The following is a 25,344-nucleotide window of genomic DNA, read 5'->3' on the forward strand; positions in this document are numbered from 1 at the left end:
AAAAAACAATGGCCAGCCACAATGATGTTTGGTATCTTGCCACAGCTAAATAGCTGCAGCTCTGCTTTACGAAAGCACTAAAGGGCTTTCAGCGTCTTTAATGCTAGCCATTCTTTTTCCTGGTGTTTTCAGCATGCGTTGCTATTCTGCTGTCACCCGCAGCAAAAACTGATTTTCATCTTATAAATAAATAAGGACTCATAATTCTTCAAACCCTTAGGTTGCTTTTCTGGAATAACTTACACTCTTTGGACATACTGTTTTCTTGCAAGTTGGTCCTGCTGTAGGACACGCAAATCCCATAAGACAAAGAGTGCTGTTTTCCAAAACATCTAAGTATTGTCAAAGCATAAGTCCCATTTTCAAAACCCGCTCTCATAAAACTTAAGGTGCTTAAGAAAACTCAAATTGAAAATCGGGATTTAGAAATTTAAGTGCTGGGGCCACTTGACAGAAACAGAGCAACTGTGGTTTTTTAATTAAACATTCCCCAAGTATGTATACATCTACAACCAGACCCTGGAATTCAGAACAGCTACTTTTGTTATGCAAAAACCACTATGGAAGATCTGCTGCAGGACTAACAGGAAAGCTAGAACATTAATGTAGACTTCTATGGTTTTGCCAGAAGCCCAGCCTGGTCTCAGCCAGGAGAGGGTTTATGTTAACGGCATTGCCCAAAGAAGCAGCAAAAGGTCATTCCCATTTGTTGGCATGCAGCTCTGAAATCTAGTTTCTGACAGAACCTGACTTCCTAGTACAGTTCTGTACAAAGAGCCTTTGCCAAGCAAGGCAAACTGATGAATCTCCATCTGTTCAGCTTGCAAATTGACAACAGGTAATTGCAAGAGTCATGCAGTATGGAAAATTGTTTAGAAGGGTGGAGTTAGGAACAGTTCAATTAAATTAGGCAAAAGGAGAATTGAGGCTGGAGAACAGGAAGAAAATTCCCCAACAGTGAGGTCTATTGAACTGTGGAGCCAGTCTCCCCAGGGAAGAGAGGAAAGCCCTCTCCTTTGAGTCATTTAAAAATAGACTGGAGAAGGCAGTCAAGATCGTTCTGTAGGGAATCATCCTGCATTGGCAAGGGCCAGCTGAGATGACCTCATGCATTTCTTTCCATCTCTGATTTCGGTGATTCACTCTGAGTTCCAGACCTGAACATGTGAAACAGAGAAGAGGGGAATGAGTGCAGCAGCCCAGAAGGAGGGGAAACCGAAATGAATGAGTGCCACAGGGCCAAGAGGACAAGCAAGTCCCTGGACCATGTTCTTCCTAACCACACTCATGCTGCGGGCCAAGCTGACATGTTGAAGGTCACACATTATAGCCCAGGGACCCGCTAATTGACAGGGCTTTACATTAAGATGGGCTTGTAAGGTCTTTACAACATTTCACTTTGGGCTGCACCTAGCACAATACAGAGCAAAGCATAGAAGCTACTACAGGCTTGAAAAAAAAAAAAAAAAAAAAAGTGCAATTATCACACCTCCTCAAAACACCAACTTCTGCTCAAGAACCGCTTGTTATCTGCAGTGACGTGGTACCCTGGTCACAGCTCCACTTCCCTAGATGCTGTAGGAGCTCAGAGCAGCTTTGCCTCAGTACACCGTGCCACTCAGCCCAGGCAGAGCTGGGAGAGATACAATGCGATGCGCCTGAGGTCACGCGGCAGATTAGCGTCAGAGGCAGCACTAAAGCCCATGCTTCATGACTCCCCGTTCAGAGCCCCAGAGCTGGTTAAGCACACGCAGAGGTGCCTGCAAAAGGCCGGTATAAGCACTGTAATTACRCTGCTTTTTCTGCATGTGTCATTTTAGCATGACAGTATAAACATGGAATTATTAGCAACGTAATTGCCACAATTTGATCAGCCTGGTTCCCCCCTCCCCACAAATAGTTCCCACCTGATTACCCTAGGCTTGTCCTACAGAAGGCAGCATGAGATAATGAGACTTTTTCTGGGCAATACCCGTTCCCACTAGTATTCGCAGCCTAGGAAAGCAAAACGACAGCAAGCACATTACATGAAAGCAGGCCGCCATGCCAAGCCTGTGTCATGTGTATTCTATTAGGCTGAAGGCTGAATAGAAGACTTTGTTTCCCACTTCAAAGGACCCCATCCCAATCTCTCGCTCTTCCCTTATGAATAACAAATTGGAAATAAATCTTCTGGCTGAAGCGCATGGAAACTTGTACAGTTGGGGCCCTCTGCAGCTTCCCAGCTCAATCACATGCTAATTTTTTTTGTAAACACTCTTATGTGATATATAYGTAAAACTCGCTGTGCATTGCTGCACCGTGTAAAGCAATACAGCGAGTGTGTCCCCAAGGGGTCGGACACAGCGGGAAGCCTGAACGCAGATTTCCAAGTATTCACAGGGACAATGTTTGCAGAGGAGAGTTCAGATTTATATGTAAGTAGTGAAAGAAGAGTAAAACTTTTCTTTCTCCTGATCACATCTCATTCCATCCCATAGGCCACTGTCTTCTATTTCTCATCACGACCATTATTTAGCTCTTTTAATATGAGAATAYAAGAGCACTTGGACACCACACTTTACTCAGCAGAAGGCACTTTGAAATAGTCAGTGTTAGGATATATCAAAATCCTTTCAATCTCTAAATAACAAACAAAAAAAAGAAAAGATTATCTCTTAAATATGGGAAGAATTTTATGGTGCCCACAGAAGCATGGCACTGACGAGGCTACACATATGTTGAGGACAGTTGGCCTCAAGCTGGCCAATAATTTTTTACTAGCTCACATAACTTCTTACCTATGTGCCTGCCATCTTTGCTTTACATTTGTGGTAAGCATTTGGGGAAGAGATCACCTTTTGCCTTTGTGCTTGCAGCACAGCGGGGTCTTGGTTTATATGTTCAGGACCCCCAGGCTGTGGTGACACTGGGCAAGTGCAACACTCGCATYGTTCTCTTGCACCTGATGACCAAACCAATATCCCAAAAGCTGCAATAAGCATTGGAGAGAATGAGATCCCTCTAAGGCAGATGCCTTATTATTCTTCAGCCATTAAGAGGGAAGCAGGGCTCATGGCATACTCCAAACTTTAGGTCTGCAGCTGAGTAAATATTACAATTCACTCCAGTGATAAGCATCTGTAGTATTTCTATGCACCCCTCTGTTCCAGGCAGTGTTCAACTTCATGATAACAGAGAGTGGAAAAAACTCTCTGAATTAATCATATTGATTTGTGCGTATGCATAATCCTGCAGACGGAGGAAAAAAAAAAAGCATTCTTCATGCTTGCCTTTGCTACTAGGTATTTTATTTGCAACGTGGCATTCTGCATGGCTGGTCCTTACAGATGCATGGCACATTAGCTATAGGAGAAGCAAAAAATTCATAAGCAGATTGCAATTTCTACACATAAAGTGGAAAAGCAATGAGCCAAACGTCCTCCCCAGTGAATTTTTATGTGCATGTGTGCAGCATATGTGCAGTACATGTGTATATTATCTTGCAGGAAACATGCAAGCCCTAACATGGGAAAAATTCAGTGATCTAAGTTCACTGTTGACATAAACGTTGAGACTGCTATCACACTAATGGAGTTGTGTTCGCTTATGCCAGCAGTGAATTTGGCCCTAGAACTTAAACCCACCCAAATCCCAGATAAATTGAGAGAAAGAGAACAAAAGCTGGCCTACATGCAACAGCATATTTTTCATGTTAAAAGCGTTTCATTCCCTTTTTCTCCCCATATAATACTGCATTGATGTCTGTGACCCATTTGAATGTAAATCAAAATGGATGTGCTAAAAGGCTGGTTAAAGAAAATTGTCTCGAAACCAGTGTTCCCATGGCAAGGCAGAGCATAATATGCCAGACACTCTCAGCCTCCACAGTGTGAAGGGACAGTTGTGTGTCTGGGAAGGAAAAAGCAATTTAAAAAAATCACTTCAAAGTCAGAACAACTTTCCCTGAGCAGGTGCACTGCTATTACCTGTTAATAAATATGTGCTCCATGTAGGCTTGTGTGAATAAACTACATGGAAGAATTATATGGGACTTGGAAGATTCTTCGTCAAGAAGAAAATATCTGAGCCAAATGGTGAGCCCTCTGCACTGATTACGTCTATATTCTACCAAAAACATCCCCAGACATCACTGGCAGGCTCAGTGACTTCCAGAGAACTGCTCATGGTCTAAGCACGATCAAGAGCATCACAATCCAGCCCTGTATCTATAAACTGCGCGAGTCTGTTTTACTTCTGCTGTTTCAAATGGCGCATTGACGATCCAAGGCCATCTGACTTTTTCAGACGTGTCTGCAGCGCTGTAAGTAATGATTGCATTTGTTTCTTGCTCTTCAGTGCAGATGGCGGGGAGCATTCCTTTGACTGTGCTTAAAGGCTCTCTGAATGACAGTTATTGTGACACTAATAAAGTGAGGGCTGTTTGCTGAACAGCTGTTGGCTACATTGTTCTTTTGTGAGAAAAATGCAGCCGTTATGCTAAAGGAATGCGCGCTCCGCACTGGCTGCAAGTTACATCACGCCTTGAAAYGCCGCAGTGCAAATCTGTTTTCGTGATACAGCACCTAAGCAAATGGCAGACACGTTAGCGTTATTTAACCATTAGGACTTAATCCTTAAATCAGCCTGATCGTTACTCAAAGAGGGAGCGAGGTATGGTAAAACACTTATTACGCTGCGTGCAAGGAAATGGGTTTAAAGCTGTGCCTGGGTTTCATTTACTATTGACTTATATGCAGCTGAGCATAGCAGAAAAGAAATACTAGACCACTTCTCCAGGAAAAAAGGAAAGCTGTCACCTAGAGCAGGGAAAGCCATTTTAGGCCCAGTTTGGCTACATTCCTCTATTTTCTACTTATTCTGTTAAACAGCAACAGGTTCGATTGTAAATTTTAGGAGGGAAATAGCACGTGGTTTATTGTTTCAATGGTGGAGTTATAAACACGTATTACTGCTCAGGACCCCAGCTGCCTGGGCAGAAGCATTCTGTAAGCTTTTCATTCTTATTAACTTTAAAAATCAGGTGCAATGAGCTCCAAACAAGATGGAAACCCACTAAGCGGTCCTTGCATAGCATGCCTCAGGGTACGTCTTAAAAGTACTTCTGCACTGACAATTACAAGCMGGTCTGAGCCCACCCTCGCAACCAGACTTTTTCACACCCTACACTGAGAACCAGGCCACCTGAGAGGCCCCCAGGAGCAGACCGTCCTGGAGGGGAGAACCGAGAGGACCAAGCAAATGAGCACRTGTGCCCAGTGCCTTCACGCAGATCTAGAGCCCAGTCCACCAGCAAGTTTCCCAAGCTCTGTTCATTTTCAACACGGGTCCCTTGTGCCTAGGTTAAACAATGGCTGAACCTAGAGAGAAAAGAAGGGGCCCGAGTATGAGTAAACCCAGTCCCAAGCCTGTTCYCCACCATGTGGAGAGAAACCAGCTTAGGAACAAACGCAGAGACCTCCTGTTCCGACCCAACCATCCTTCTGTCACCACTCAGCCTCATGGAGGAACAGCTGGACTCTCCCCATTTCCCTTGCTGTGATGCCCTGCTCATTTCACAGGGTGGCAATGTGCCTGCACGTACTATTCAGTTGCTTCTCTTGAAGCAACCCTCTGCTTGTTCAGGGCCTTTCGCTGCTATCACATGCCACCACAGTCATTGCAAAATCCCACAAGAGAGACCTGCCCATGTATCTCAGCTCCGTCTCTCCAGCAATAGACTCTGAAGGTGCAACCAAATACATCTCTTTGTAAAAACACCTGCTAATTTGAGAGATTAGAGCTTTGAGCAAACTCATCTTATGGCTAAAACCAATGAAAAAGAATTATGTAAGTACAGTATAACTGCAAAAAGTCTAAGAGCTTTGGGTTTTGCCCATCACTAAGACTAAGAGGAAAATTCTGGCTCCATTCAGTGCCAGAAGAGCCAGATCTTCACCTTCAGTGTATTCAGTCCAAGATTTCTCTCTTGCCTTCCAGGACCCAGGCCAGCCAAGCAGCACAGTCTGTGACAGCCCTCCTAGAGAGGCTGCATGTGCAAGAGCAGCATTCTTTGGCACACGTTCTGGAGGGTGAAGTCAGCATGACCCTGACATTACATACTCTTAGCAATGTGCAAGTGTCTCATCTCAGAATCGGACGTGTCTAATGGAAAACACAAAAGGTTCCCACCATATTAGGTTTGTTTTTCCTCTTTTGAAAAATAAAACCACCTTATTTTTCAATTACACTCATTTGAGATCTATATCCTCCTGCCCTATCTGCTCCTTCGTTTCTCACTGACTACCAGAGCCTTTCTACAGACATACAATACATTTGGTCTATAAAGAAAGCATTCTCCATTTACGGCTGTTTTGGAGCAACTCTTACTGGCTCTGAAACAACAGCCAACAAGAAGAAATATGAAAACCAAGAGGACTGAGCCTTGTTTCACCTAAGAGAAGGGCTCATCTTATACAAAGCATTGTTGTCCTAGGGACACCCAGATTTTCAGCTGATCATTTCCACTTAGCCATAAGAAGCAGGCATTTTTGAAGAGATGTTGCTGCACTCAAACTAGCCAGTGGGTTCTTGATTCTGATTTTTCAAAATTCCTATTTTGTTGAACAAACTGATGCTCCACATTTCTGCAGTATCCCTAAAACAGATATTTAAGTTGTCTTCCTCAGACAAATTATGGGATAAAATGGAACATGGAACAAATGAATAAATCTCTTACATGCTGCTGGTAGGTGCTCAGAAATTATGATTAGAATTATGGAATAAAACCCCCTAAACAGAGCAGAACGTAAGCTAATGCAGAAGGGATGGACTTCATAGTGCTATACTCATCTGAGTGAAGACTATATACTCCCTGCAGCAGAGTAAAGCAAGAGGGATGGGCTAAACTCCCTATAACTCACAAAAATTTCACTTCAAAAATGCAGTCCTGTAATCTGAAATTTCCACAATGAAGAAAACAAATACAGTATTTCCAAAGCAAGTTACAGAGACACCCTGGAAATTCCAGGGCAATATGCAAGGGAACTATATTTTACAACATTATTCCAAAACTAGAACTGATATGGACGGCAACGGGCTCAGCTGGGGTTTGAGAAGCATACCGCACCTATGTTCTGCCGTCTTTCTTCTTGGCTGGCTGGCTTTGACATGGGCTCAGAAGCATTAGTCCCATCTAAGAGAGCCTAAATCTGACCAAACTGCTGCAAGGGTAATCAGCCAGGGTGCTTCTCCCAGGGTTGGTGTTACAGGCAGAGAATGAGACTTGAAGCACCCCTTCTCTTCCTGAACTCTGAGAAGTTGTTTTAGCCGAGTGAAGTACGGCCTGGGCTGCAAAGACAGGGAAGCACTATACTAGATCACCCTACAGAGAATTACAACATCTGTCCTGATATCTAATATATCATAATACAATTTCCTTCTCGCTCTTGATTTATATCAATAATCTGTGCCTAAATTGAAAAAAAAAAAAAAAGACAGACAAACTGCTATATTTTTGAACCTTGGGAAGGGAAAGGACATATGTAAAACACACATACCATCAGTGGATGCTATATCAAAATAAATATAAAAGTTTTTTTTTTTTTWAATTAAAATCACCATAATTTCTTTACTGTTGCTTCTTAAGTCATTGTGATCTAAGAAAAGAGTTGCTAACCTATGTAACTGGAAATAAAGACTATAAGGAGCAATATCTACTTCTTGTTAATCACTGCAATACCCCCTTTACCAGCACCCACAGTTTAAGTGATCTTAATAGCCCAGTGATATCTCTCTCCTTTTTCTAACTCACTTTACATTAGTGCATGGTATGCAAGTTTATTCTCACATAGGACAGCTGCTCTACATTCACAAGCAGAAGAAAACTGTGCCTGTAAACTATGTGGCTAAAGCCAGCTGGAACCATAACGAATAGCTGCTTGGAGCAAAGCAGAGAGACAAAAAGGGATGTGGAAGCACCTGATCTGCTGCCTATGACTAGCCTTTATTAGGCTTCTTTAAGCCTAACACCCTTCTGCTGGCTGCAGTCAGCACATACAGGAAGGAAAAGGAAATTCTGTTCTTCTTCCATGTGCCTCACTAACTGTCCTTTACAGCGGAAAGGTATTTTTTCCTTATTCTTAAGGTGATTAGCTTGCTCAGAGAAGTATAAGACTGAGTCAACTATCCACCAGTTTATACAACATTGTACCAAAGGCTATAAAAATCACCCAGACACAACGCTTGAACTGTTCTCCTCTGTGAGATGAACAACACATATTTAATGCATAACTATTTCAGCATTTATCTTCCCAAGTAATCCCATTAATACAGTGCAGAAGAGTCCCTTAGACATTATCAAACCACCAGCTTCAGTTAACCCTTCCGTGTTTGGGATCTGCACTGTTCGTCTCTCATCCTTTGCATTCCCACCTCATCTTAATTACTGTCTCTCGGTTCAAAGCACCAGCGAGAAGCCCTACCATCACTCGTACTGCTAGTGATGCTGCTGGCCATGTTCTCCCAGTTGATGGGGCCATAACATCTTTCATCCTTTGTTGTACTGTCAGGGTAAGACAGTAAGAGCTAAGAGCTTTCTAAGAGCTTAATTCAGCTAAATAAAACGTATGCCACTTTCATTGCCTGGCTTTGATGTGACAAACCCTGAGCTCCCTCTATGTGCTGAAACAAAGTGACTGAAGCATGCGAGATTGATTTTTGCAGATTTCTACTCTCAGTTCCATATGCAGAAGAATATATTGCAACTGCTCCATGGAACAAACTAACCCAATTCGATTTTTCTTCAGATCTGCACTCACTTCTTTAGATTAAACATGAGGTCTCATTCTAGTGACTCACTCCCTTAGCTAGCTAAATTCAAACTGTCTTCCTTAAGCCTGCACTTTAAACAATATATTTTATTGCCACAGCTACAGGAACATTAGTTACAACAACTTTACATTCTGAAAACAACTCCACGATGTTGCCGTTTTATGTGGTTTTGGAGAGAACACTGCACTTTTTCTCTTTAAGTTCTGCCATCTCTGGCTCCCAAAGCAGGCTGCTGCACTAATATTCAGCAGGTCACGGCAGCATCACTGCGGCAGAGTTTACAGAAAGCCATTCCTAGACACTGGCAGGGAAACAGATTCCTAATAAGGTAGCCGAAGCTACCCCGTGCAATGGGACAATGCCCAGATATTGCATCAGGCTGAGCACATGAAGGACCTACAAAATCCAGCTAGGCTTTATGCATGCTCATGTCCGTATTTCACGCTCCTCCTACCTGTGGACTCCCCTTACATTTGAAGTGCCAGCTCTTTGGGGCAGCCTTTATTTTCCATGAATGCCGGTGGAGCATAGGGTACTGGACTCCCACTGAAGCCTCTAGATGCTAATGCTCAGAGCATGGGCTCATCCCCCCAGCACAACCTCTGCCACACAGAGAAAAGACTAGCTGTTTTCACAACCTTCAAGAGTGGGAAGACATGGCCCGAGAAGAGCAGGGCCATGCAGCTCTGGGGATTTTCCTACCCTCCGACACAACAAGGAGCGTACAAGCACCAAGGAGAACGTAAAGCCAACCTCCCTAACTAGGAGCAGCAAGGGGCGAGGAAGTCTGCCAGCAGTTCCCGTCCTTCTCAGCACCTCTTCCCAGTTTGGGTCCTGGTGGAGAGCATCTGCAGGGGTGCTGGAATGCCGGGGTAAGGAGGAGGAAGGCATGAAGCCAAGCCTCCAGCCTCTGAGGGCAAAACAGAGCAAAGACCCGGCAATGCAACGCACAGTATATGCTGTAGAGTGGCTGGTAGTGAAAGACAAATAGTTAATGGCTGACAGCTGTTCAGCATTTATGGGGAATTATTCTGAAGGCTCAAGCAAGCTCCAAGGGAGCAAGCATCCACATCACCAAAACCACCAGCACAACTTCTGCTCTCTCCGGAAAGCACTAAATGTTTGAATGCAAACTGGATCTGCTCTGGATCTGCTTCCTCTGTGGAGAGGGCCCGTGCACTTTGCTGAGCCGACCCAGGGAGCCAGTACTGCTGCTGCCTCTGCCTACCATTTTGCTAGAAAACAGCTGATCATGCTTTAAGGCAGACTTTCTCAGAAGCCCAGCACCTTAACAAAAAGACAATTTCTCTCTCCCTACCCTCCTTCTCTTATAAATATTACATTTTGCCACAGTGCTTTTAAAGTTCTGCAATAGTTTTCTGTGCTTCCAACCCAGGATCTCAAAGCACCAGAAAAAACAGAAAACTCTGGCCGTCCTTTATCCTTTTGCAGTGAGTAAGTAACCAGCATCACCATTTAAAGGGAAAACAGAGGGACTGAGAAATTACACAGCTTCAAATCCAGCTCTGTGCTCCAAACACTAGACYGTGACTCTGTCCATGATAAACAAAGCAACCAGCAGGTGGGAGAACAGTGCATCATTCTGAAAGACTGCTTTATTAAAATATCATCCGACTGACACCTTCTTTAAATGACTTTTCAAATAAAGTATACAAAGCCAATCAAAATAGCTTGTCAGTGATATACTAAGAGTCTCTCCCTGTCTACAAAAACAGGCTCTGTCAGTTTTCTCTGCACCAGTCACAACTCCTGTTACCTTTAAGACTGAAATGCTAAAAAATTTAAATCATAATAACATAATATCAYGCAATTCAAATGGCTCCCACTCTACTTCAATCAATAAAATTAACTAGGGCAGCAAATAAGATTTCTGGCATGTTGGGGAGTAAAATTTGGTCTGCATGCCACGTATCAAGGTTTAGATGATTCCTGTTATTTTTCAAATATTCATGCAAAAGACCTTGACATGCACAGGCAGCTTGGTACATACTTGTTGATTCTGCACTGTGTCCATGAACGTGATAACCAAGCTAGGTAAATTACCACAGAAAGCCTTTGTGGGATACATAACATATTTCTGTCATTAAAGAGGACTTACCTTTAAGGATTCCCAGAGTGGAAACTGTACCAGAGAGAAAGGAATCTGGAGAGAAGGTGGGAAAAGAAAAAAGAAAAAAAACACAACGTTACAAAAGCAAATTAGGTTGGCATGTTTCTTGACTGGCTAAATTAGGAACAGTTATTGTTCAGTAGTGAACTGCAGCTTATTACATTTACAAATCTTTAAGGACACTTTATGTATGCTGCCATTAAATGACTGGTTTCACTACAGCAGTTTTACTTTGTTTATCGCATTCCCTGCTGAGAGGTTAATGTATCGTTACCAGGGTGGCCTAGAAGAGCAATAAGCAGTATGATCTAGTGCAGGGACATTCTTGGCTTGACTCCTCGCCAAGAGAGCCATCAGGATGGTTCAAGTAACACGCTGGCGAAGAATCATCTTCAGTAATACACACTCTCACGAATGATGGGCTTATAAACCAGTTCTGCTCTAAGCAGGGCTTTGCAAATGAGGCATCAACAGCAGAGGGAAACTTTTTTGAACATCTCCCAGTGATCTCAGATTAAGAGGATCCGCTGAGAATTAAAAGCAGGTTGTAAACAGCCAAAACTCACAGGAGAAGCTTTGTGGTTCTCCCCTCACTCATCACCTATAATGAGAGTTGGTTCTGTCCAACAGTAGTCTCATCTCTAGCTAGGCTCATTAGTTCTGCGACACATCCCCAGCAGTGTCTGTGCATTTCCAGCTCCTTCACTGCTTTTGCCCTGATAAATGCCTCATAACCAACCCTCCTAACACACAGGAGAAAAGCAAACGTACTTCTCCTTTAGCTCTGTAGGCTGTACAGGGCTAACACATGTAATTAGTTTTCATCCATTAAGAAAGGGATGAGAAAACAGAGAGGGACAACAAGAAGCCACTACTTTTCATGGTTTTGCCTTTCTTGGAGTTTCTTCCTCCTCCAGTCTCACTGCTAAATTCTTCTGTCTCTTCCTACTCCTTCACCACTCCGACAAGCCCTGTCCAATGTCCACGTCTGGTACTCATCCTGCCTTCACTATCTCCAGCCCTGTTCTCTGTCTCAAGACATGTCGGAGGAAGGAGTCCCCATGGCAATACTAACTTGTGCCAGAACTGTACTACAGCTGCATCTGCAGCTCTGTTTTGCCCCTTGCTAAATGCTTCTCCATTATCTCCCCCACTTCAACAGCCAGTCAGCCCCAATTTTAAACCTCCTTCCAACTATCTATTTTCTTCCCCTAATCTTATCTTCATGTCCTCAAACATGATGCATGTTGGGTTAGATTTTCACTTATTTGCATTGTTTTCGTAGTTTGTGTGTTATTTGATTAGTCTTAGAAAGCAMAYGTGCAGCTTTTGTCAYGAGAAGTAGTAGACACTCAAAATGGGTCATACTTAGCTAATGCATAAATCTTTACTCTTTKTAACATGAGTAACAGCAGATTAAAAACATTCAGTATAGAGATATGAGCAGCTTATTAAATCTAAATTCAAGCTATACAAAGGAAGTTTGAAATGGTACAACTATTCAACATCACAAGAGTTAAAGAGTATTGTCTGCTTCACTGTGTAGCGACTAATGATTAATAAATGAGTCTATTAAGTTAATCTGCCAGGCAAAACTAAGCTTGACAGACACCTGCCACAGAAAATTTGTTATCTATTCAGGCAGGAAATGGCAGTGAGAAGAAATCAATGTCACTGCTGTACATTGAGCTGACAAACTGAAATCTCAGAGGAAGTTTGTCATCTTGAACAATGAGCAATATCCCTGGTGGCATCTCAAAGCYTCACAATAAAGGTCAAACATGGCTCTTATTTATCAGGGCCTTGAAACTCTAGTGTAGCAATTAAATTTCGTTTTCAATACTGGGTGAAAAAGTCCAGCTATTTGACAGTAATGTGCAGTAATATATTTATGAGAAGATATATATATATACACACACATGCTGCTGCATCATTGTTGAACTGGAGTTAAATGGCATGATTTCTTTGCAATGTAAAATGAAAAGCAACATAATATTCTATTATCTAGGCCAAAAAATAGGGGGGAAAAAGAAACAATACCCACTACATTTGCTTCAAATTTGTTAAAAAGAGAAAAGGAAATGCTTATATCCAGCTGTATACCAAACAAAACAAGCTTTCAAATACACAGTCTCAGTTGCTTTTCTATACTTGTGAATGAGTGGTAAAACTATGCAGCTGTTAATAAGACAAGGGAAGCTTTTGACAAAAAAMCCTTTTTTATCTCCATTGCTAGCTAGCGGCATTTCAGTCAAAGAGGAAATTTGTTCACATCTGCTGTTTGATTTCCAGCGTTAGTGCTGTTTGTTTTCTGTGTCCTGCTCAGAGGGAATCAGAACTGGATGGGTATTATCGCTTTCACTTCCCCATGAGTCCCAGAAGATGCTGTAACACACGGCCTACCAAAAATCACTGGAAAAGGTTAGGATGCAGGTCAGTGGGACCTATACAGCCACGAGGCTCCATCCTCCCTGGGATGTCTGCAAGATAAGGACCTCAATTTTCATAAATCAGACTTTAATAGAATTTGAAAGCTTACAAAAACCAACAAACAAGGACGGACCAAAACCAAACAACGAAGCACCTTCACTTGCATCCAGAAGATCCTAACAAGAAATGTTCTCCATCTCCTAAAATCAAAGTCTCCATCCTAGCCTGCTTGACAACATCCTGATTTAAAACAAAACCCACACAAGCAGTCTCATGGGCAGGGGAACTAAAGGTGGTCTGGCTTCCCGCAGGTTTCTTTTTCGCCATTAGATTCTCCGAAGCCTAAAAATTTACATGCCGAGATCAGCATTCTTCCCGTGGCCAGGATCGTCATCACAGCTCTCTGCGATACCGATCCCRCAGCCCTTGTTAAAAGTTGGGTTCACATTGCAGGCCTTCCCTCAAACCCCCAAATTACTTCTACTCTCCCCTCATGCACCTATTTTTAAGAAGCGTATGGGACCTTAAATCTCTCTTTGCAGCCTCTGCCTTTCTGCCACATTTCTGTGGCCAACAGGACCAGAGGGTATTGGGCAGGAAGAAATGGCTGGGCTGTACACACTGGTGCGCGCTCATGTGTGCAAACACCCTGCTTGCATAAGCCCAGTTTCCCTAAGAAACCAGACTAAACAGCCTACGCCCAAAAGTAGGATTAATATATGCAAAAAGAAGCATCTCTGCAAGTGTAATTCATCCAACAATGAAAATGTCTTTAGATGTCATGTGAGCCTTTATTCCTCTACCATGACAGATGTGACAAAAATCTCTCAGTTTGGGGACGATTCTCAATTTGAACAGTTGCAGCATTTACCATTTGATTCCATTTCACATTCTTCTTTTTAAAAGAAAAGCTCTTCAGCAATGAACAGAATCACACCCTGCCAGGCAGCGATATTTGTGCCTGAAATAGGCTAAGGCAACAATGAAAATGTGGTCCACACATGTGGGTAACTTTCTGCCAGCAAATATGAAACCCTGGCGAGCTCCACCAACCTCTCATTTGACGTTCATGTAAAATAGACAGAGAGTACCAGTTCTCATGTCTGGCTTGATGTTATATAACTGTGCTGTTTGTTCAGCCCAGTCAAATCTTACACTAAAAAAAAAAAGTGTAAAGCTCCCAGACAGCTGTAAATCATTATTCTAAAATGTTTTATAGGTTAGTGAAATTGTCAGTTACTCTGGCCCCTGCATTCTTTAGCACCTGATACCTAACTTAATGTAGCAAATGTTGCAGATCCTTTTTATTTTTACAGATCTACTTAATTCTCTTCATACAGAAGGATTTAAAAAGATTATTTTTTATAAGTGGCTTCTAGAAACAGTTGCACTTCGCAGCCAGCAAAATAGAAAAACAAATCTCCAATTCTAAAAAAATACCAACTTGCACGTACTAGAGATTTATCTCAGAACAGAGAAAGTCTCACCGAATGCTCTTTAATTAAATAAGAAAAATTTAAGAAGGAGCTTATAACTAGAGCCATAGAAATGCATCAGCATGGAAAACAGAGGTAGTGGTAACACTCTTCATAACTATAACACAGCATTTTTAAGTAATTCAAAATTCCCCCATTCAATATGTGATGCTAAATTGCAAGCTGACATCTTCCAGAAGGAAACTCAGCAGCCAGACAGCAGGGAGGGCATGCTGAAGGAGTCGCAAAGAAAAGAAGAGAGAATGGGGGGAGGAGAAGGGGAAGGAAAAAAAACAACAACAAAAAAACTCATCAGTCCCTTCAAAACTGGGATTCCCTTCAAAATATGAGGATTCTTTCACATAAAGAGGAAACAGATGTTCATGGCTGGAATTTGCATGTGGCTTTATTCTCTTCTAGCATACAATAAAACTACTCTTCTTCTCATCCTCCGAGCTAGAAATTAAACAGTGGCATGTCATGCAGAGTCCAGCTGTGCTTTCTACCTCCAACCTTTATTAGYAATATATTTAAAAAGAAGAAGAAAAGAGAAAGACAGAAAGAAAGGGAGAAACTAGAAAAGCGTAAGAAATGAAAAGCTATGTGGTATGTGTTCTCAAAACAATATAAAAACTACAGATGTTCTTACTAATCTGCGGCACATGTTTGTTTATTCAGGTTTTCTGTCTCCAGTTCAGTGGGGCTGTGCTCTCCCAACGAGCTATCTGTTTTTGCAAACATTAGAGTAAATACCGAAGGAGAGATCTGCTAAACAGCCAGAGGAGGAAACAGGCTCACCCGGTAAGAGCTTTCTCAACGTCCCCGAAACTGTACCTTCGTCCCCAAAACTGTTCTCCCCAATACCTTCACTATTCCCTATATCGTTAACAACTGTCGAAAAGCTGATGGTTTATGAAGAGGATTTTGGTAGCTCTAATGTCACAAAGGCCAATGGCAAGAACATCTGCCAGCTTCAGGAGAACTTACTGCAGTTAGCACTGCATCTTCTGAAATTGCGCCTAATCTGTCACTTGCAAGCGTTTTGATGAGGCTCACAAATACAGGCTTCAACGATGCCAGCATCTCTGTCACGAGTATGCCCCCACGGTAAGCTGAACTGCAGGTTCTCCATCATAATTACGACAAAAAGTCAAATAACCTGCTACTGGGGATCAAAAAATAAGCTATTTTCCAAGGATACATAGTCTGCAAATTTCAAAAGAACAATCTTTCATTTATTTTTTTGTTTTGGGTTTTTATTTTTTTCTTGTTTTTTAAATCAGCCCCTTTATGAGAGATGGTTCTTTTCAAACAGGTTCATGTTACAGCAGAATAAAACAACTCTGTCCGCCCGCTGGAGTTAACACCGAAACACTGCAGTTCACCACCACAGTAAATCTGGTTCAGTGTCTTGTCCTCTTAAAATTGTTCATGCACTTGCACAATACTTTTGGGTTACGATACACTGATGTTCTAACTATACTTTCCCCACAATAGGATTTGAAGAGAGAGCATGAGATGAGGCAAGCCTCTCCCTTGGTTATGTCAGAGGTTGCACCAATAGACATAATTATATACAGTGCAGTATAAAGCACTGTAGCTTTCCACAGTACAGACTAAAGGTGAAGGTGTAGATGAGCTCGGCAACAGCCACCTTCAACAGTATCCTGAAGCTGACAAAGTTGACTTATTTTCTTGCAAAGCTTCAATTAATACTGCCTCCCAGGTCCTACTTGATAAATGGCATACTCCACAAGGAACCTAATGAAGGTAATTTGTAATCTTAACATGAATGAAAGGCTGTCAAGGCCATCAGCCATGTTCTGCAGCTTTGAGAGATGAAAGGAGTGAGCAGAGTGAAAGAACGGACAAGTTTATATATTAAAAAATGATGGAAGGCTCTGCTAATAAACACTGAGGCAATTAGAAACAAAAGTCTTCAAGAGAACATGACAACTCTAGTATAACAATGACCAGAGAAGATCATCTCTGGCTCTACTTCTTAAGGAACACAATGAAACGCTAAGTCCACGTACAGCAACTTCCTATACAACTACGCAAAGCCAAAGAGCTGTAGGACTGTATGAGAAAGCAGGGCCATCACAGGTAAAACTCTGAAGTTGCATTTGCAACAAACAACTTCTGAAAATCCTTCGGCGTTGAACGTGTGGCTCTGCAGCACTGCCAGGGGCAGACGGACAGCATCCACGATGGCAGAAACACCAATCTCAACATTGTCAAGAGTACCATTAAAATGCAGGTTTCGGCCGATACACCAGCAACTGTCCGAGGTAATCTGCAGTTCCCTCATTTTCAAGCAATTAACATTAACCCTGTTTGAGCTAGGGAGACAACTGCAAGCTGTAAATGTGCAGGAATACAAAACACCTGAATTGTAAGCATTATTCTGATTCAAACATCCACTAATCCTCAAATAAATATTTGCACCTTGCTTCCTCTGTTTTTCCAGCTCTAAAACTAAAGTAATTCCACTTGTCACCTGGCATATGTGAATGTTTGGAAATAAATTCCTTTATGAGACAAAACATTACATGCCCTGCAGGGTTGCTTAATTTGGTTACAAGCCATTATCGCAGATGTCTTTTGGACCTATGTGATAGAAGTTCACATTCAACAGGTTTTTCTTTTCAACAGCGTTGCACACTGATTAGAAGGGGAACATAAAAAGGGAATTAAGCAGAGACAGATAAATAGGTTGTATTATAAAAGTGAAATTCTATCCAGTTTCCCCTCCACTAGAAAAGAGTTTGATGAAACAAAAAAGAGGCCAAAAAAAAAAAAAAAAGAGTTTTTCTAGAGAAGCAATGTTGACTAGCACAGGGACAAAAACCAAAGATCTGCCATGACTACATGTTCCCAACACATGGGAATAAGAGAAGCACTGAGGTAGATCTATCAACCTATCCTGTGTTGAGTCTGTGTAAGAGAGAGCCTGATGACCACAGAAGGCTCTAACCTTTCACAAGGGTGACACAGACCATCATGCAGCTATAAAAGCTATTTCCTCAAAGGAACAAATTAACAAGGAAACAGCCTTTAAAATCTCACCTTCTGCACCAGCCCCATACTTTGCTGCGAGGACAGAAAAGCTGTATTAGAAATTGTCTAAGGTTAGCCAAATAAATTGATCTTACTGAACTTCAAGCAGAAGCGGGATTGACCAGGCCCTAAAAAGGCAAATACTAGCCATGTTCTCCCCGCCTCCAACAGACAAGCACAGAGGGAGATGTCCGTTTTGTTATTCCATCTTTAAAACAACACACAAAAAATCTTCGGCAATGAAGTGAATATGCTAACATCAATTTGTACATGCCGTTTTTAAGGCACAGATAAAAATCTTGTAGGCTAAAAGATGAGTTTAGCAGCTCTGGAAGAATGAAGGTATTGTTTAACAGGAAGCAGATGTATGTCAGATGGCAAACTCATTAAAGTGTCCCATCGTTAAAGGAAACAGGATAACAATGAGCCATCTGAAAAAACGTGAACTGATCAGGAAATACACAAGCCGCAGCTAATCTCCTATTTATTGGTAGGTAATGCCTTTAAGTCATGCACATGCATTGAGTTTAGGACCATGAAGGCCTAATCTTTGTTCTCATGAAAAAAACATAACAGCAGAACCCTAGAGCATGGAATACAACATTTCTGGAAAAAGTCTTGTGAAGGAAAAGCCTAACATTTGGAGAAGCTATTACACAAATATGCAGACACACACTTATGGTTATGTGCTGCTATTCAGTGGAGCACTTCAGTTCCGTAACTTTGAAGACATTTCATGTACATTTTACATACATGCATTATTTTTAATTTGAAAATAATTACAAAAATGCCTTATAAAGGTAACTATCAAGTGAGACCCTCCAAGTACAAACACATAAAAATCTAATCCAAGAAAATAAATTCATAGGAAGGCATCTGACTGACAGATTTTCAATATCACATAGCTGAAAAGTTCCTCAAAAGAGATTTTTTGAGTGAGATACAAGGACCTGAGCACTGAGAATTAAACGGCATGTTTGTTTCATAAGGCAGGTGAATCTGCAGACAGGGTAGAGAGTAGTGCTTCATCCAGCAAATATTCAATCAATCAAACTAGGCAACAGTGTAGCTATACCTGCACTGACACTGGCATAGGAGCTCCTGTCCTCAGAGTAACAGCTACAAAAAATTAAGAGAATGCAAGGAAACCTGCTTCTCTCTTGGCAGATGTATCTCGATCTACAGTAATTTTGTTACAAATGACTTGTTATGACATTATGATTACAAATATAACACAGCAGCTCTTACCATAAAAATTAAAAATGTCTCTCACTGGGAGTTTTCTGAATGTCATTAAAAAAATTCCATGGGAAAATCCATCTCTTCCTTGGCATATATGGGCCTGATCCAAGTTTTGCACATATGACTTCAACAGGTTTTGGATCAGGATCCACGCTCAAGATGGAGAAAAGAAGAGAGAGCAGATACAAGGATTCTAATATACAACATGAGGATCAACTAATTTGGATACTACCATGGCCTTCCCAGGATGCAGGGAGAGTCAAACTCATGGTGTGACTACAAGCTAAGGATGTGCTTTTTTTCCAACCTGCTGGGCAGGACCTGTTGCAAATTCCCTGCTTTTAGAGAAGCTGATATCATAGCCCTCCTAGTAGCTATATTCAAGCCCAAATTGTGCAAAACATTTAAGTACAACTTAAAGTTCCAATGACATCAATGTCACTTATGCTTTTGAATGTCTTAGCAAATATGAACTTTGGTTTTGCTGAATTGATAGCCCTCATGATTCTGAAAGGATTTTCCTGCATATTTGCCTTTTATGGAAAAGCAGAACTAGACAGGTAAAAGTTGCTTAAAAAAGAAAAAAAATCCCACACAGGTGTTTTGATAAAATTATTCCACCAAGTCTAAGGCAAAACCAACACCACCACAACAACTACTGTAACACAACAATACAACTGGGCAACAGTAACCCAGGTTGAAACTTTTGTCTTCAGAGTGTAGGAACCATACAGTACTGCTTATATATCTTACACCATTATCTCCATCATGTGGCAAAGAGAAAAAATGCAGATTAACATCAAATTTAGGCAGTGCTACTCATGTAAAGATATCTAATGCGTCTTACACACATGCACACACATGTTTATGTATATACACACACAACATTTTGTGAATATCTCTCAAAATGGCACGTTGGTAAGCTTCCTTGTGTGCCTGGATGTTTTCAGCTATTTACCAGGAGCTGTATCTTCATTGCATGCCACAGGTAAAAGGACAGGCTTGTCCTTCAAAGTGCTTACAGTCTCGTGGGCAGTACCCCAGTGGGGACCCACACAACGAACCTAAGAGGAAATGTAGAGGATACTTCAGCAGGCCCAAGTTAGTGGTCAGTTATACAGCAGCCTAAATGGCAAGTCAATACAGATAGGGTTAAAGAACTGATCTTCGTAAGCTCCTTGAAAGACTTCACCACATGTATTCTCTCTGTTCAGTGTTAGCTGAATGGGAGTTGATTCTGTAAAGCACTAAAACACATGTCTAATATCCCACCTCTTTGTAGCAAAGCACTTAAACGTGTCCTTAAATCCTGCACACGAGTCGGACTATTCTGTATGCCTGAAATCAAGACTGCATTATTTTCTTCCTTTTTTAATAAACCTTTAGCCCAACCACATGATAGGGCCTTGCAGAAATTACTGGGCGAAATTACTTGCCTATGTTACACAGGGGGACCTACTACCTTACAAAAATTGTCTCTTCTAGCCTTAATGTATTAAGGCATGAGCTTTCCTAAGCCACAGCTACAGTTCGACAAACTTCAATCAGATTCTACATTACAAAAAAACTAATCTAAAACCAATTAAAGTGAATTGAAAAATCCCAACAAGCACTTGATCAAGACCCAAACGAACAGTTAGACAATACATGTACAGATAGAGGAAGGATGGTTCCCTTACTATTTTTTTTAGCCTTTTTTTTTTTTTGATGGTTTAACCAATTCTGCAGACTCTGTAACTATTTAAACAGGAAGCCCCCAGGACCCAGAAGACCTCCCTGCCTATGCAGCTGGAGAGCTACTCGCTGCTCCTAATGGAGTATTTTTTCCACCCCCACCCCAAGGTAGCAGCTGGACAATGTCAGGTCAGACCCTGCATGGCCACCTGGGACTCACTGCCCTCCCAGGTGTGGAGTCGCAGCCTAGGCCACGGCAATTCGGCCCCTGGGAAAGTCGTCATGCGAACTGCACCCCCCCACACTTCCTGCCTGTCAGCAAGCTGGGAAAAACTTTAAAAGAGCCTGGCTGCATCTGCAAATCCAGCATGCCGAGAGCAGGGGGAGTTTGCTTTCAAGAACCTCTTGCAGGCATCCTCAAAGGAGTCTAGCCCCGCTGCACGACTCTGCACAGCCATTAAAAAGACCTGTGGAAATAAAACTTCACACTCAACCAAGTCCATCAAGTTTTTTCTTTTTTTTAAGTCATTTATGGAGAAGATCCTTTCACCATAGGCCTTTGAATTCATTTGCGTGTTTTTATATAACCACCTTATTTCTATCTGCCTTGAGGATCTATCACAAAAACAAAGTTAAATCATGAAACCAAACCAAAACGATCCCTCATGCTCAGTTACCCAGGCTTGGACACAAAGAAACTGTGCCAAACTGCAAGAGTAGGGGAACAGCACCCACAGGAACAAGGGTGCTTTGGTGAGTGAGTGAAAAGTGAACAACAGGAACATCTGTACGCCCTCAGACATGTGCAAACCCTTATTTTCTTCATTTGGTCACCCTGTGGGGCTGTTCACACATCCCAGCTGCAGAGTCAGGCTATCTCCAGGGCCTGATGGGAACTGAACTGCAGAGCGTGACGGCAGCTAACTCTTGTTCTATGAAATCCTGGTTATAGCTATGATCAGCAAAGTAGACACTATTAAGCTTCCACTTTACAAGTATAAATCATCCCCTCCATGCTTGGCAAAGCACTTAAGCACATGCTTAACTTTAACTATTGCTGAATAGGAACAAGATTATGCTTTAGAAACATTAAAGACCAGACCCAAACAAGTTTTTAGACTCCTCGCTCTTCTTTACGCTCCCAACTTCCCATTAATCTAAAAGCTCTTCCAGAGCTGGAAATGCGCCAAAGTGTTTTGTTGAACTGACGCCTAAACAAAGATTTCTGCTAATTTGGGGCTGCAACCAATGTGCTGAATGAAGAGAAAAGCCAAAGAAAATAGTCTACACTTTTCTGTGGGTTACTTTAGATACGCAATAAAGAACTCAAAGTGACCTCAAACACCAAACACGGGATAAAGCAATGGTTACACAACTGCAGCTCCACCAAGAGGTTTTAGCATTACCATTAGCAGCAGAAAAACCCAAGCAGCCAGTGTGACTGCCAAGGCTCCAAGATGGACTCGGATCCCACCAGCTCCAGCAAGCTCCTCTCTCACGCAGCAGGTCCGGGCGCAGCATCTGTTGCACTGATGGCCCCTTTAAGAAACCAGCTTCTGTGGAAAACATCGATACCAAAAGGAGAAAGCCAAATTGCACGCCCACTGCAGCTTGGCCCCCGGGGGGAAAGGGATGGGAAATGCTGCTCTCGCAGCTTTAATTMATTTAGAGGCCACTTCACATCCAGAAGGTTCCACTGAGATGATTTCTTTTCCTCATTGGCGTGGCAGCCGTGTCAGATGCCCATCACAGCCAAGCGGCAGGTTTGCCAGTTCCCTGCTGTCATAGGTAGATTTGTAAAATTCACTGTGCAATGGCTCAAGTCTTGTTGCCCAACAGGGATTTTTGTCTGCTATATAAAACAGTAGATGACATTTACATCTATTTGGACCGTAATCTTCCCAGTTGTATTCTAGCTGGAAAACAGAACAGCAACGACGARACAATTTTCATGCTAACAGGCATTTCTTGAGAGGAAAGATCAAAACCAAACACAAAAATGGAGCTGGGGGAAACGGACATACCCCAACACAAGGGATCTCCAGAAATTTTACCTTTTTAATGCACAATATTTGAGTATCTGTACTGAGTACCTGCTTGAGGAACCTACTCTCTAGGAAGGGCTCAAGAACTGTTTTCTGTTTCTGCAGCTTCTGGATGCCTTATCCTAAGTGCCACCCACAGACCCAGTAACAGGTACATGATTCTCCTTTCACCCTGAGATTCACTGCGATTTATCTGCCCAAATTATCCCAAAGAAATTGTAAGGCAGTATCTGAAGAAAAGGAACACTGATTTTGATTAAAGATATGGTATTCTTGAAGTTGAACTTCACATACCCGGACTCAAAGAACTGGGCAACAGGCAGTGCGGTAAAGAAAAACTAACACACAGGTTCAGGATCAAAAAAAAAAAAAAAAAACCCAAGGAAAAAGAAAGCAGTGTTATTGCCTAATAAAAAGAATAGGGGGATCTCAAAACAAATGCCTTTTCCAGTATAATGTTGGTAATGTGTTGGGCTGAAAAGGCACAGAGCGGTGTTAGCAGCATATAATATATCCAGGCGACTTCAACAGAATTTTTTCCAATGAGATTAGCACACTGTATTACGCTTCCCAAAATGCTTCAACCTTGATGCATTTTAATTACATTTTTCATTTATCTTCCTTGGGAATTTCTAATTTGTGCCAGGACATTCTCTTCACTTAAGACACTCACAATTTTTTATCTCAGAGTAAGTAAATCACGCCAGACAATAAAACCAAAAGCTGCCTAAGTGATATGAGAGCAAAAATCAACTTGGACCTTCAATCAAAAGCTATAATATTGTTAACACCTTTCTTTAAATAGTGCTACCAAAGGCTGGAAATGGTCTGAGGGATCATGGAGAGAACTAACAAACCTGCAGAAGAGTGTGTTGATTCTACATTCACATGTGCAATTTTAAAAGGTCAGCTGACATGAAGCCAGTAAATGACTTGACTTTGTTTGGAAGTCCTGCAGCRAGTATCATCAGTGTTTTAGGCCTAGGACTAAAATGGGGTGGAAAGGAGGTTCCCAAATCTGCGCCGAAATGCTAATACACACGGTGGAAATGGCATGTTATGCTGGACAGRAATTTCCATATGCTAAGAGAATTCAAGACAAAATTAGCTCTACTTCTACTGTATCTTTGAATTTCCTCTTTCAGCTGCGTTTGTCAGTATGGAGGAGTTGCCACCTTCATCCTGCTCCCAAGTGAGTCCTGAGTAAGGCAGGTTAGCAAAGACAGCCATGAGTGACTGGGGGCTGTAGCCTCTTCTGCTGGCTGTGCAGCCCAAAGAGGGTATCTGATCGTGGCCTAAGAAAAAGTCAGTACTGGCTGCCTCAGTTAGGAGGTTGGCAGGCCTAAAACAAGGACAAGCCACTTCCACCACCACCACAGCACGCGCAGCAGCAGCCCTCCCAGATGTACTGTGCCCAAGACTAGCTGGTGAGAAAGCAGAACTGAGCACCGGGAAGATCCCGTTTGCATTTCCAGACACTGAGCAACAGTCTTTACGAGACTGTGCTGATTAAAAATAAATAAATAAGAGGGTAAAGAACTTGCTCCTTTGCTTTGCAACACATAGCAGCTTAGCAAGATAAACGACAAAAGCCTTTACTGTGGCAGAATAGTTAAATACAATCACAATAAAATTCCACCTGTCAGCTCCAAAAGCACCCCACATGTAGAATTTACACAAGCTGAACTGGAGCTGGCTCAGGGCATGTCATAACAGTTAGTCATTTCTGCACTGCGCACTGTTAAAATTGGCCTCAAGATGAATTGAGTGCCTGTAAAGGGCAACCATATTTCAAGCAAACCGGGACATGCTTCGGGTGGTTGGACTGCCCCTTCAGCTGCATTCCAGAGCGTTTAATTTTTGCCACTTGGTTTCATGAAAAATATTTCCAGCGCACTTCCAAAGAATTCTGTAATCCAGTAAAAACAGTCTGTGGTAAAACTTCAGAGCAGGAGGGAGAAGAAAGGTTTTAGTTTATACCGAAAGGATTTTGCATAGCATTCTCCAAACCTACAATCCTGAGTGAAAAGTAAGACTCACAAATACGCCTTGCTCACATAAGTTGCCTGCAACCTGTCAGTACCCATAAACTAAAATATGGCCYTTCCAATCTAAATAGCATCAAATGAGTTTTTTTGAATGGTTGCCTATTTTGTTTGTATTAATGATGCATTCCAGCAAAAGCGATTTCTGGCTGCAGGAGACAACATTGCTAAAATTTAAACAAAAAGGGTACTCTAAATGATTTTCACCCCCACACAGGTTTTTCTCAAGGAGTGTGGGGCTTTAATTCAAGAAGTCTTCTCATCACATGCAAAGGACTTCTGAATCAAGCCAGTGGTACTGACTTCATCCCCTTTCCAAGTCAACTTAACTTCAGGCAAACAAGTAGGGGGAAATAATCAGGCACAACCCTTCCCAGAAACCTGTACATTAGAGAAGTCAGTTTAACACGAATGAATAGAAATCCTCTTAC

At 42.0% G+C, this 25,344-nt stretch overlaps 1 protein-coding gene across 9 annotated transcripts in view; it reads right to left on the minus strand.

The window, feature by feature from the left end:
* Positions 1 to 25,344, minus strand: part of SLC25A26 (solute carrier family 25 member 26) — a 97,580-nt gene that overhangs the window by 20,219 nt on the left and 52,017 nt on the right. For all 9 annotated transcript variants that reach the window (XM_026074773.1, XM_026074771.1, XM_026074778.1 and 6 more), the window contains one exon: positions 10,931 to 10,975. In XM_026074773.1, the coding sequence (XP_025930558.1) occupies positions 10,931 to 10,975 (45 nt within the window). The remainder of the gene's footprint in view (positions 1 to 10,930; positions 10,976 to 25,344) is intronic.

Source organism: Apteryx rowi, unplaced genomic scaffold (assembly GCF_003343035.1).
Source record: "Apteryx rowi isolate R43461 unplaced genomic scaffold, aptRow1 scaffold_4, whole genome shotgun sequence".
In the NCBI taxonomy this organism is placed as follows: Eukaryota; Metazoa; Chordata; class Aves; order Apterygiformes; family Apterygidae; genus Apteryx; species Apteryx rowi.